This window comes from Eptatretus burgeri, chromosome 13 (assembly GCF_056783735.1).
Source record: "Eptatretus burgeri isolate ZD-2024b chromosome 13, Ebu_testis_v1, whole genome shotgun sequence".
Lineage (NCBI taxonomy): Eukaryota > Metazoa > Chordata > Myxini > Myxiniformes > Myxinidae > Eptatretus > Eptatretus burgeri.
Window position 1 is genome coordinate 10,528,416 of NC_140973.1, and position 12,799 is coordinate 10,541,214.

Here is a 12,799-nt window from a genome sequence, read left to right on the forward strand (position 1 = left end):
GTTGAATTAACACCAGGTGTGGTTGACTCAGCCTGCCATCTTTCCGAGGTTGGTAAAATGAGTACCAGCTTACTGGGGTATTAACCATTTGGGGTAACCTGTGTCAGGGTGGTGACCTATCCAGGACTGTACTCCTTGCCAATGAAACTGCCTCGACAGCCCTATGCACCTCACGGTGTGAAAGGAATGGTTTTGATTATTAGTGCTAAGGTTTAGTTTCATACAAGGTTATATTCAACCCAGCAGACAAGGATGTGGCAACTGAACTGCTGGGTCAAAAACAAAACTTCCTATTACTTCCCATGGTAACTAAATTCCTGCAGCATGCTGGAAGAGTGAGGTAACTTTGCAAGTCATCACCATAGAACTGGTTATTGAGGCACCACTAGATGAACCCAATTGGCCGGATGAATGATGACCCCATGGACATTGGCATGGGACCAAGTAACTTCTGGAAAAGGGGAATGATAGGAGTAGTGAGGCATAACAGGTGATGGTGCAGACAGCCAGGGTAGTGAGGTTGGAATTTGGAAAGGCTCATCTATTTGGTAGTCTGGTGAGGAATGGAGGCTAACATTGGAGATTAGGGTTGCAAGAGGTCGTTGGTGAGGAAGAATTGAGATATGGAGGTAAATACACAATGAAGCAGGGAGCAAAGTTCCACTCGCCTTTCTGGGATATGGCACTGCTTGTGATTGGAGTAGTGTTGTTCTGCTGCTCATGAACCATCATAGTGGTGTTCAGTAAGCCAGGATTTAGGAGATTACCCAGGGAGGGGTTACTGTAAGAGCATGGGTATTTTGGAGTTGCTAGGGGAGGGTCAGAGGATAGAGAGAGAAAGAGAGAGAGAAAGAGAAAGAGAAAAAGAAAGAGAAAGAGAAAGAGAAAGAGAAAGAGAAAGAGATAAAACAAAACAAACAAACGGAGTGGCCACCAACCTGCCTACATTGTGAGAATAATGAGCTTTGTGCTTCAGTCTCATTGTGAGAGATGCCAATAATGTTGAAAGATATATATATATATATATATATATATATATATATATATATATATATATATATATATATATATATATTCAGATTCCAGGAGAGACAGATATGATCCACTTAGGAGAGAGCATTACTCCAATGAGGTATGGATAATGACCTTATATATTATGAATATTTCTGACTTTTCAAGGAATTATTTTGAACGACAGAGGATGTCCAGTCTGTGACTTCCTTGGAGGCCATCTTTGCCATGTGATCAGTCTAGAATATGTATCGAGTGGTGTTGAGGCTCAGAATTTCAAGAGACTGGGAGATGCATACCTTAAGATAGTTGGGCCCACATGATCTAGTCTTCTAGTGGAATCATTTGGCATTTGGCAGCATGGGGCCTGTTGATTGGGAGCAGGTAGCTAACACACAAGGATGCTAAATCCAAGGAAGGTTATATTATGAAGGTGAAGAACTGTGGCTCCATGCAATGCAACAACAGAGGACTTTCAAAATGACATATGAATGCTGACAAGGCCTTGTGTGTGTGTGTGTGTGTGTGTGTGTGTGTGTGTGTGTGTGTGTGTGTGTGTGTGTGTGTGTGTGTGTGTGTGCGCGTTTTCAGTGATTTGGTTCTGCTCGATGTGCACTTTTAACCTATTGCTGCTCGTACAAAATCTGAAATTCAAATCGTCTTTTTAACATAATTTTCAGCAGTTAGACGAAAAAATGCCAATTTCAAAATGGTCAACAATAATTGTTCTGTTCCTGAATGCAAATCGGACTCACGGAAATATCGGATATACAAGAAATATCCGTGGATGAGATGTGTCAGGTTCGTACCATTTCCTGTTGCAAGCTCGCAATGGCAGTGGATATGACATACATACATACACACAGATGGATGATTCTCCTTTTACCAATAGATGCAAAAATATACTATAATATCTCTTGTGGCCTCAGAACCAAACAAAAAATATCTGTCTATAACGGCACTCACAGCCCATACACCTCCCATCCCACCCACCCCTCCTCCCAAACATGAGTAAAAGTAAATATCATCATTTTAAACTTACGCTGAGCATTCACAAGCCCGAGATATGTCCTTCCCATTGGTGTTAAGAAGCACAAAGGTTTGGGTAGAATGCCCATCAATGAACCTTCGACCTTGCATGGGCCCACATCATCTTGAGTTTTTGAATTACAGACTGCAACATATCAACTTTTTTGGGTGAGTTGATCAGAAAGTTCTCAAAATCTTTTGTCAAAGCCTCAAAAAACAGAAAAACACCCATTTCTCGCAGGTACGTTTCCAAGTATTTTCAGCTTATTTTAGAAGCTTTGTGAGCCATCTCATGTTATGATCCTTATCTGGCATGCATGATTTTCGTTTGGCCTCCCTAATAAACCTCGTTCTTAGGGTTTCTGTGCATGCTCGCTGAGCATTGTGCAGTGGATTACGTCATTTAAAAAGTCCTGCATTACCAAATGAACTCCAATTGGAAGGAAATAATTTAAGGTGTTTATTGAGTTGAAATCAGTGTTTTCTCGTCAGCCAAAAGGAAGTCTGAGTTGAAATTGGTGAATTGGCTGAGACATATCATGTCTCGTAGTAGTAAGAGAAAATGAATTAGGAAGTTTCAGGGCCTGTGTGCACTAATTGGATTTATCTGTATAATTAGCAAATCAGAGCACAGGAAGTGCTCGAGGATTTTAGCCTGTCGGAAAGAAACAAGATAATTTAATTTTTAAGATCAGGCTTATTTGAATCGAGGAATTGTAAGGGGGCATAGAAAACAAGTTACAAAATGTTCACTGAGGATGGAAGTTCGAGCTTAAATATGAAAGGTTCATGATGGAATATTGTTCTCCCCTCTAACTGTGGATGAAGGCATTGTTAGTGGACAGGAGTCCAGGTGTGCCAAGGAAGGACCTTTGACAATGGAGGGCTCTGTAAACAAGAATGAGGAAGTTGAACAGCTACAAATAGGAATTTGATGCAAAACAATACCCAAAACATCCAGCTGTGATTAGTTTCTATGATTACCAAATTACTGGAGTATGTCACAAATTCTGGAAACAGGGTATGCTTTTGCTGTCGTGGGAATGAAAGATGAAGGGGGCAGACCACAGGGTTGGTTGGAGAAGAGGAAGGAGGCAGATTTATGAAGAAGATTGATAGAAATTATATGACAGATGTTGGTGAGATGAGAGGTTGAAGCTTGGAGAGGTTCATCTGCGTCGGAGGCTGGTGAAATAAGGAGGTTGTTGTTAAAGAGCAGAGCAGTGACAGGTTGTCGGTGAGGGAGAACAGAGTTAATCTCACTTGTCTGGGATGGTGTCAGCTGTGTTCTGACACGCACGAGCCACTGCAGTGGTGTGGCTGGTTGAGCACATCCGACTGTTCCCAGTGCAAGCCTCACATAGCATTATGTTTTTATGCTGCATCATCTCTGCCACTGACACCAATACCTGAGGTGGAGGTATCTTTTGCCCATACCTGCTTGGTGTTAGACACATTCATTTGGGGTTGCCATCTTCTTGGAAACTCAGTCTCTCCCGAAGCATCGTTTTTGCACTTCTGCTTTCTTGCTCAATAAGTCGCTGAAATGAATTAAAATTTGGATGTGGATCTGTGCCTGGATGGTGTGCCAACTGCATTCGACTATTTGAAATCCTCAGACGTCTATCAAGCCCATCTGTAATCAATCGAACGTGGCTGTTGCTACAGCTACCAGATACACCATCTTGTTGGCAACAATTAGCCAGTTTTTCTGTCTCCCTCATTGAGACTCCAGTACTGGATTGCTTCCATACGCGTTGCACCCAGGAAGAACTCCATGAGCCTGCCACCACTCCTGTAAGGTGCTGTGTTTATGAAAAGAAAAGTTTAAGACGACCTTAGTTTCTATTGTGATTATATTTATCATTAATTGAAAATTGTTACCTCTGCCACCGAAGGTGGAAGGATGTTGTTTTCACCGGCTGTCTGTCTGTTTGTTTGTTTGTGAACAAAATATCTCAAAAAAGTTGTTGACGGATTTTGACGAAATTTGGTGGGCAGGTTGGGTGTGTGACGAGAACGAATTGATTATATTTTGGTGAACATCCAGATCCAGATAGCAGAATTTTAAAGCGATTTTTCACCGTTGAGAGATAGTGCAATAAATGATATATAGCACGACATCTCGAAACGTTGGGAACGGATTCGGACAAAACTTGTGGATGGATTAATGAACTTTCAAACTTGTGTCGCTCCTCTTAAACCTGGTGGCGCCTTGTCAAGTCAGTCTCTGGTGCATGTTCCCCTTCCATCCCTTTCCTTACTTCAAATGGCACCACAGCCAACTCCGCTTGTGAGAAGACAGAATATCTCAATTCTGTGTTTGTTTCAAAATTTTGTGTCCCTAAATCCTCCCTCCCTGTACTCATCATTCCCAGTCTTACCCAACTGTTCATGAATTTTGTTTCTTTTGCACCTGAAAAGGGGAAAAGTTTCTGGCAACCCTCGATTCTGACTTAGCAACTGTACCGGACGGCATCAACTCAACGTGTCATGAAAACTTGCTCTGCTGCTCTTGCACATCTTCTCTCTGCCATTTTCACCCTGTCATTTACCATAGCTCATCTTCCATCTGCTTGGAAATTAGCCAACATTACAACACAACATAAAAAGGGTGAAAAAAAAACCTGTTAAAACGTTAACTACCGATCATTTAGCTTCTAATCATCAGCAAGGTCGTGGAATCCATCATCGTAGGAGACATAAAATCATTCCTTTTCTCCAACAGCCTCATTTCAGATCATCAATTCAGATTCAGACCAGGTTACTCTAACTTGGACATGCTGCTTCTGCTCTTCCAACAATGGATGGAGGCCCTCAACATCAGTCATGAGATCAGGGCCATCTCTCTGGACATATCTCGAGCTTTTGATACAGTTTGGCATCCTGCTTTGCTCTCCAAACTGTCTGCCTATGGAATCCAAGGCCAACTCCTCTCTTTGATTATATACTGACTTCCTCCACTCTCGTAGTCAATGTGTGGCTTTCAAAAGAACCCTTTCTTCTTTTGCTGTCAAGGCTGGATTCCCCCAAGGCAGTGTTCTAAGCCCATCCTATTCCTAATCTTCATCAATGATCTCACTGACTCTGGAAAATCCTCTTTATCTCTTTGCTGATGACTCCCCTCTCTGCCCTGCCATCCCTTATCCTTCAGACAAGCAGGCAGCACCCTCTTCCCTCTCCTCAGAGCTTGAAAAAATCACAAACTGGTCAAACACTTGGAACATGTCTTTAATTCCTAAGAAATATCTCTCTCTCTCTCTCTCTCTCTCTCTCTCTCTCTCTCTCTCTCTCTCTCTCTCTCTCTCTCTCTCTCTCTCTCTCTCTCTCTCTCTGTCTCTCTCTCTCTCTCTCTCTGTGTCTCTGTGTCTCTGTGTCTCTGTGTCTCTGTGTCTCTGTGTCTCTGTGTCTCTGTGTCTCTGTGTCTCTGTGTCTCTGTGTCTCTGTGTCTCTGTGTCTCTGTGTCTCTGTCTCTCGCTCTCTCTTTCCGAAAGAACTGTTCCACAAACCCTCCCATCTAACTTCTCAGCAATCATCTCAAAGAGGTTCAGTTATTCTAATTATTGGGTCTCACTCTCAGCCATGATCACTCTTGGGAAAGTCACATTTCAAAGTTGGCCTCCAAAGCCAGATGCCGACTGGGCATCCTCTGTCATGCAAAGTCCTTCCTTGGCACACCAGAGCTCCTATCCACCTAAAAGGCTTTCATCTGCAGCTTGATGGAGTACTGCTCTCTACTCCTCTCTCATCCAGGCTGGCTAACCTGTCTCTCATCTTGCTCAACTTGATGTCATGGAAACCAAGGCCTTCAATATCATTGGAATCTCTCATGATGAAGCTCAGTCAATGAGCCTCTCACTTCGTCATCACTGACAGATCGGTGGTTTCTCTGTGTTCTTCAACCTCATTTCTGGTCTTGCACCCCCTACCCTCTCCATGCTCGGTCCCCTCCCTCCCTCCCACTCCCCCAAATATCTTTAGGATGCACATGGTCCACTAGCAGCCCCTCCTTGTGAAATTGCCTCATTCCAGAATGATTGCTCACCTCCACTTGTTTATTCCTCTCTTTTCCTGCCTGTAGAACCACCTTCCACACTCGCTTCAATCTCGTTCTTCCCACCAGGCATTCAAGACAGCTGTTCACCACCATCTCAGGTCACCCCCATCCAAGGCTATGATCTTTTCTCCATCGTTATACTACCCTCACCCCTTCCAAAATTTTGCTTATAATGCATCCATCTTGTCCACACCTTGCATTCTCCCCTACTCCTCATTGTTACCTGCATATGTCTCCATCTACCTTCCTTCCTCCACCTTGAGATTGACGTTTCCCCCTTTCTCCTGCTGTTCCCTTTGTTATGTTGTGTACTGGTATATTCTGTGCCCATCTCTTCCATGAGCCTAGATAATGCATAAAATAAATTCAAAAAACCATATACAGTATGTGTATTAAAACTAGAACGGGCACTCGGTAGAGCGCATACCTTCGCCGCCGCAACTTTTTTCCTGGCACATTTGAAAAACGTCATTTTAAAACGTCCATGACGTCACAACCGTCAGTCCGATTGACGTCAAATTTGGTGTGTAACCTCCTTGAAGGCAGTCCAACAAAATGGAATGATAAACACTGAAAAATTAAAAAGTTGAAAATGACGTCATCTTTTGACGTCATTTTGACGCACTTCCGGGGACGTTACGTCCATTCGGGGACTACCATTCTGAAAGCTCGTAGTTCACTGAACGTTTTAACGTTGGTTTCATGTCAATAGCTCTATTAGATCTGAAGCGATGCCTACAAGTATATTTTGACCTTGAGTGTGACCTTGACTACAGAGTTAATTGGCAAAACCTGCACATCAATAAACAGATATTTTGGTACTGATCCTAATGCCTGGATTTGGGAGACTTTGCTTTATAAATTATATAGATATTTGAATGTAAAATATCAGGACATTTTAGCCACAATTGAAAAACGTCATGTTCAAATGTCAATGACGTCATAACAGTCAGTCCGATTGAAGTCAAATTTGGTGTGTGATGTCCTTAAGGTAAGTCCTACAAAACGGTATGATCAAAACTGATGAGATCGAAAATTGAAAATTTACGTCATCTTGTGACGTCATTTAGACGCACTTCCGATGATGTTACGTCAAATCCGACACCACATATCCGAAAGGTATCTCGTCATAGAACAATATGGCAGTGGTTGCATGTCGATAGCTGTATTATGAAGGAAGTTATGCTCAAAAGAGTGTTTTTGACCTTTTCATGACCTTGACCTTTGACCCGATCGCTCCCAAAATCTAATCAAATCGTCCTTGGATACTCACGAATCATCTCACCAAATTTCATGCAATTCGGTTTAATACTTTCTGAGTTATGCGAATAACAAACAAACACACATATTCACAAATAAATTAAATACACAGCGACCAAAACATAACCTTTCGCAGAATGCGACAGTAACAAACAAAAAAACTTGGTGGAAGAGTTGAGTCGGTGACAAGAACAAGCCGATTAGATTTTGGTGAAGGTCCGGACACAGATCCAACTTATCAGTGGGATTCAAAACGTAAACTATTCAGGGTGATGGAGGTATGCATTCTACCGAGTGTCGTTCTCATTGATATCTGTTATTGTAATGAAGACAGATTTTTGTACCCAGGTCTTACAATGTGATATCTCCTCCACGAGCAACCTTGGCCTCCAAATAGCTCATTAGTGCAGCCACTAATTGGCTCCGTGCTTGGTAGTGCGATGTCTGCCTCTGGGGTATGGATCCGCTTTGTCTCCTTTGGTGCTGCTTAGCCTTCCAACACCCACTGAGCCATCTCAAACTCTAGTCACGTGACGTTTTCTTTGTTTTTTTTTTCCTGTTGTAACCACCCTTCTATGAGAAGAAGACTGATGGTCAGAATATTGAGATTTGTATGCCAAGTGAGTTGAAATTATGGTAATAAAGGACGCGTGCACAAGGAGACGGTGGGTTTTAAGTTGCGCTCATCAGATAAACATTGCAACAAATGTCACAGCATGACAATCAAAGAATGAGTTTTTATTGCAGAAAACCCTTTAACCACATGCACTAGTAAACAGTGTCCCAGGTACAACAGTATCCCAGGTGCTGGTACAGTATCCCAGGAAACCCATTCTCACCGTCATGCAGGTCTGTTCTGCTCTCGGGTGCCAGTCCAGTAGCCATCCCAGTGGGTGCTGCGCAAAGAATGACTTTTTCTGTCGGAAAGAGCAAGAAGGACACATTAGCGATAAGATATTGGTAAAAGAGGCATCAGAGTTGGCACAACGCAATCTGAACCCAGTGAAATTATTTTCCTTACAAAAAATACAGAAAAAACTCAATAATGAATCGTTTTGCCTGAAGGTTCCTCCAACTCTCATCTATATATGAGCAGGGACCAACCAATGTCAGCACTAAACAGCCCTTATCATGCTAGATATATAAAAAATAATGATGTTGCCTTTACAGCTAAAAGTACAAAAATATATAATGAATCCTGAGAAATGAGAAACAGCATTGATTTGACTAGTTTAACTATCTTTAACAATTTCTATCATTTTATGAACCCGAACCGTTTAACAAAATATTGATCTACAGCATGGTGCTCTAGGTACCTGCTAAAAAGCTGAAGGAACCAATAGAACAGCTCAAGACTATACCGATACCTACGTATAGACTATACCTCGACCCCCCTCTTTCTCTTGTTCGTTTTGTTCTGCTATGTCCTCCTGATCCATTCTGTGTTCTTGATCTTCCACGAGCCTCGACTCTGTACACCAAAAAAAAAAAAAAATTAAACGTTTTATTAATCCACTTATTCCCATCTTTACCTTTACTCCACCTTCCCTTCCTTTGCATATATAATACATAGATGGCGCCCTTTAGAGAGGACTGTCATCGGATTATCAAGAGATTCTGCTACCCACGACACATATTGGCCAGCTTGGATCGGCCTGTATTCTGTTCCCATCTGAGCACCTTCTCTCACCACAGGTAAGACCTCCTCTTTGAATTATTACCTTGTCGTTTTATCAGCCTTTATAAACTGCTTTTATTTGGGGTTTTTGTGCCTTTTAAGGTTCATTGAAGGTTTCTAAAGTGTTTTCTTGTAAACTGGATATAATAAGAAGGTTCACAGGGAAGCTTCTACACGTACAGCACGCAGGACAAATACAATGGTAGACATCAGTGTACATGAATTACAAGGACATTGGGAGACTAATGGACGAACAAAAATGGTACATGGTGGGATCTGAACCTGGGTTCCTTGAATCTTGAGCCGGGGGTTCAGATGGGAACACAAACAAATTTTGGAAGCATATACCGGACACCCTTTCAGGGTAGTGGTCCCACATGGTCATAATACTATATTTGCGAAGATCTTTTTATATATATATATATATATATATATATATATATATATATATATATATATATATATATATATATATATATATATATATATATATATATATATACAGTGGGGAGAACAAGCATTTGATACACTGCCGATTTTGCAGGTTTTCCCACTTACAAAGCACGAAGAGGTCTGTAATTTTTATCATAGGTACACTTCAACTGTGAAAGACGGAATCTTAAACAAAAATCCTGAAAATCACATTGTATGATTTTTAAATAATTAATTTACATTTTATTGCGTGAAATAAGTATTTGATACATCAGAAAAACAGAACTTAATATTTGGTACAGAAACCTTTGTTTGCAATGACAGAGATCAGACGTTTCCTATAGTTCTTAACCAGGTTTGCACAGACTGCAGCAGGGATTTTGGCCCACTCCTCCACACAGATCTTCTCCAGATCCTTCAGGTTTCGGGGCTGTCGCTGGGCAACACAGACTTTCAGCTCCCTCCAAAGATTTTCTATTGGGTTCAGGTCTGGAAACTGGCTGGGCCACTCCAGGACCTTGAGATGCTTCTTACGGAGCCACTCCTTAGTTGCCCTGGCTGTGTGTTTCGGGTCGTTGTCATGCTGGAAGACCCAGTCACGCCCCATCTTCAATGCTCTTGTTGAGGGAAGGAGGTTGTTGGCCAAGATCTTGCGAAACATGGCCCCATCCATCCTCCCCTCAATACGGTGCAGTCGTCCTGTCCCCTTTGCAGAAAAGCATCCCCAAAGAATGATGTTTCCATCACCATGCTTCACGGTTGGGATGGTGTTCTTGGGGTTGTACTCATCCTTCTTCTTCCCCCAAACACGGCGAGTGGAGTTTAAACCAAAAAGCTCTATTTTGGTCTCATCAGACCACATGACCTTCTCCCATTCCTCCTCTGGATCATCCAGATGGTCATTGGCAAACTTCAGATGGGCCTGGACATGCTCTGGCTTGAGCAGAGGGACCTTGCGTGCGCTGCAAGATTTTAATCCATGACGGCATAGTGTGTTACTTATGGTTTTCTTTGAGACTGTGGTCCCAGCTCTCTTCAGGTCATTGACCAGGTCCTGCTGTGTAGTTCTGGGCGGATCCCTCACCTCTCATGATCATTGAGGCTCCACGAGGTGATATCTTGCATGGAGCCCCAGACCGAGGGAGATTGACTGTTATCTTGAACTTCTTCAATTTTCTAATAATTGCACCAACAGTTGTTGCCTTCTCACCAAGCTGCTTGCCAATTGTCCTGTAGCCCATCCCAGCCTTGTGCAGGTCTACAATTTTGTCCCTGATGTCCTTAGACAGCTCTCTGGTCTTGCCCATTGTGGAGAGGTTGGAGTCTGATTGATTGAGTGTGGACAGCTGTCTTTTATGCAGATAACGAGTTCAAACTGGTGCAGTTAATACAGGTAATGAGTGGAGAATGGGAGGGCTTCTTAAAGACAAAACTAATAGGTCTGTGAGAGCTGGAATTCTTCCTGGTTGGTTGGTGATCAAATACTTATGTCATGCAATAAAATGCAAATTAATTATTTAAAAATCATACAATGCGGTTTTCAGGATTTTTGTTTTGGATTCCGTCTTTCACAGTTGAAGTGGACCTATGATAAAAATTACAGACCTCTCCGTGCTTTGTAAGTGGGAAAACCTGCAAAATCGGCAGTGTATCAAATACTTGTTCTCCCCACTGTATATATATTTGCTCCAATTCATTATACTATGTATAGCTGTTATTTGGGAATCTTTTTTTAAACGATTTCAATTGACATTTTTCTACATTTAGCAAATATACACCAAACTTTAACCTTCGGACAGAATATCAATTAAAACACAAAGATCGAGTTATCCTCGAGAAGAGCAATCACATTGAGATTAGGGGCTTCCATTCACGCAGGATGTTCCAGCAGGTGATGGTTGCTTCTCGGCTCAGGATTTGAACTGAGGCAGCAACACATTAAAAGATCTCCATCACTCTCTAACCACCTGGAAACCATCATGCATCGGCAATTACAGGTACAACCATAATTGCAACATGGACAATTCATCTCCTTGCAAGTGCAAGCATCAAAAGAAGACTCAATAATGCACAGGACTGCAAAAAGTAGAGGATATTTAATCTTAGCACAAATCTTCTCAATGTCTGTGACGCACGCAACGACCGCATAAGAGGCTGGGTTTACCGCGCGGAAGGATGATCCCTAAATTGGTATATCTTCACAATACTGTATAATACAATATGATTTACTATATCACATAATGTAATATCATGGCTTTTTGAATGTGCGGTGAACACCTTACCCAGGCTATCGTCGGCAGTGCAGCGGGCACACTGTGTGTGTGTGTGTGTGTGTGTGTGTGTGCGTGTGCGTGTGCGTGTGCGTGTGCGTGTGTGTGTGTGTGTGCATGCACGCGCGCATGTGCGTGTGGAGCCCCAGCTGGAATCCTGGACAGGCTGAATATGAAAGATTGAAAGCTCCGAAAATTGCGCCTCACGCCACACCCTCAACCTCTGAGCGAAGGGTCGTCATTGGCAGAGGAAGAGAACGAGAGGGGGGATTAGTGGAAGGTGGGGCAAGCGAGAATTGTTTTCACTTGAGATGGTTTCTATGGAGATTGACTGAGGTTATGGGACTAGATTACATACTAGAGGATTTCAGAACCGATGCTAGAGTTGTGGGATTGAGTTCCCCTGAACTCTACAGTGATACTTAAATACTTGATCGACAACATTGTGTATAAATGCAATTGTATGTACCTGCTTAAGAAGCGAAGGACCCAATAGGACGGCTCAATTGACTATACCGACGTAGAGCGTACACAGGTGCATAATCTGAGCTTTACTTGGGTAATTAAATTCTCAATTTGATAGGATCCAACTACAAAGTGTCGTCGTCCTGTTAGTTCACAGCACGGAGTTACACCATATAGTAAGCTATCCTCCAGAGGCGTCAATTCGCTGACTGTCTTGCTTGCTAGCACTGATAATTGAATGTTCAAAAGTACCGGTGCCTTTTGAAAAGACAAAGCCATTACATGCTGACGTGCCCAAATTTTGCTCTTCATATTGCTGGGAGTGCAAAGACAAACCATACAAGCTAATCCCTCTTTCAATGAAAATAATTGTTTGGCGGTATAAGAAAAGATAAATGACCACAAGGTGCTTTAAGTCCGACAGGATGGTACGGAGATAGCGCAATAAATGCCCTTGGGGCAATTATTGGGACCAGGCACAAACAATCACTGCCAAACAATTTATACCTTCGTAATATGTGTTTCTATTACTAAAAGGAGCAGCGTCTGTACATCCGTCTGTGTCTGTCACGCTTCAGTCTAAAGGGTTCCTGCTGT

The 12,799-nt window shown here is 42.4% G+C and overlaps 1 protein-coding gene across 1 annotated transcript in view; it reads right to left on the minus strand.

The window, feature by feature from the left end:
* Positions 1 to 11,837, minus strand: part of PTPDC1 (protein tyrosine phosphatase domain containing 1) — a 94,331-nt gene extending 82,494 nt beyond the window's left edge. Inside the window, exons 1-4 of the mRNA XM_085851098.1 lie at positions 11,750 to 11,837; positions 11,317 to 11,434; positions 8,742 to 8,828; positions 8,197 to 8,274 (exon numbers count right to left, since the gene is read on the minus strand). Of these exons, the coding sequence (XP_085707224.1) occupies positions 8,197 to 8,274; positions 8,742 to 8,796 (133 nt within the window). The 5' untranslated portion in view covers positions 8,797 to 8,828; positions 11,317 to 11,434; positions 11,750 to 11,837. The remainder of the gene's footprint in view (positions 1 to 8,196; positions 8,275 to 8,741; positions 8,829 to 11,316; positions 11,435 to 11,749) is intronic.
* Positions 11,838 to 12,799: the final 962 nt, after the last annotated feature.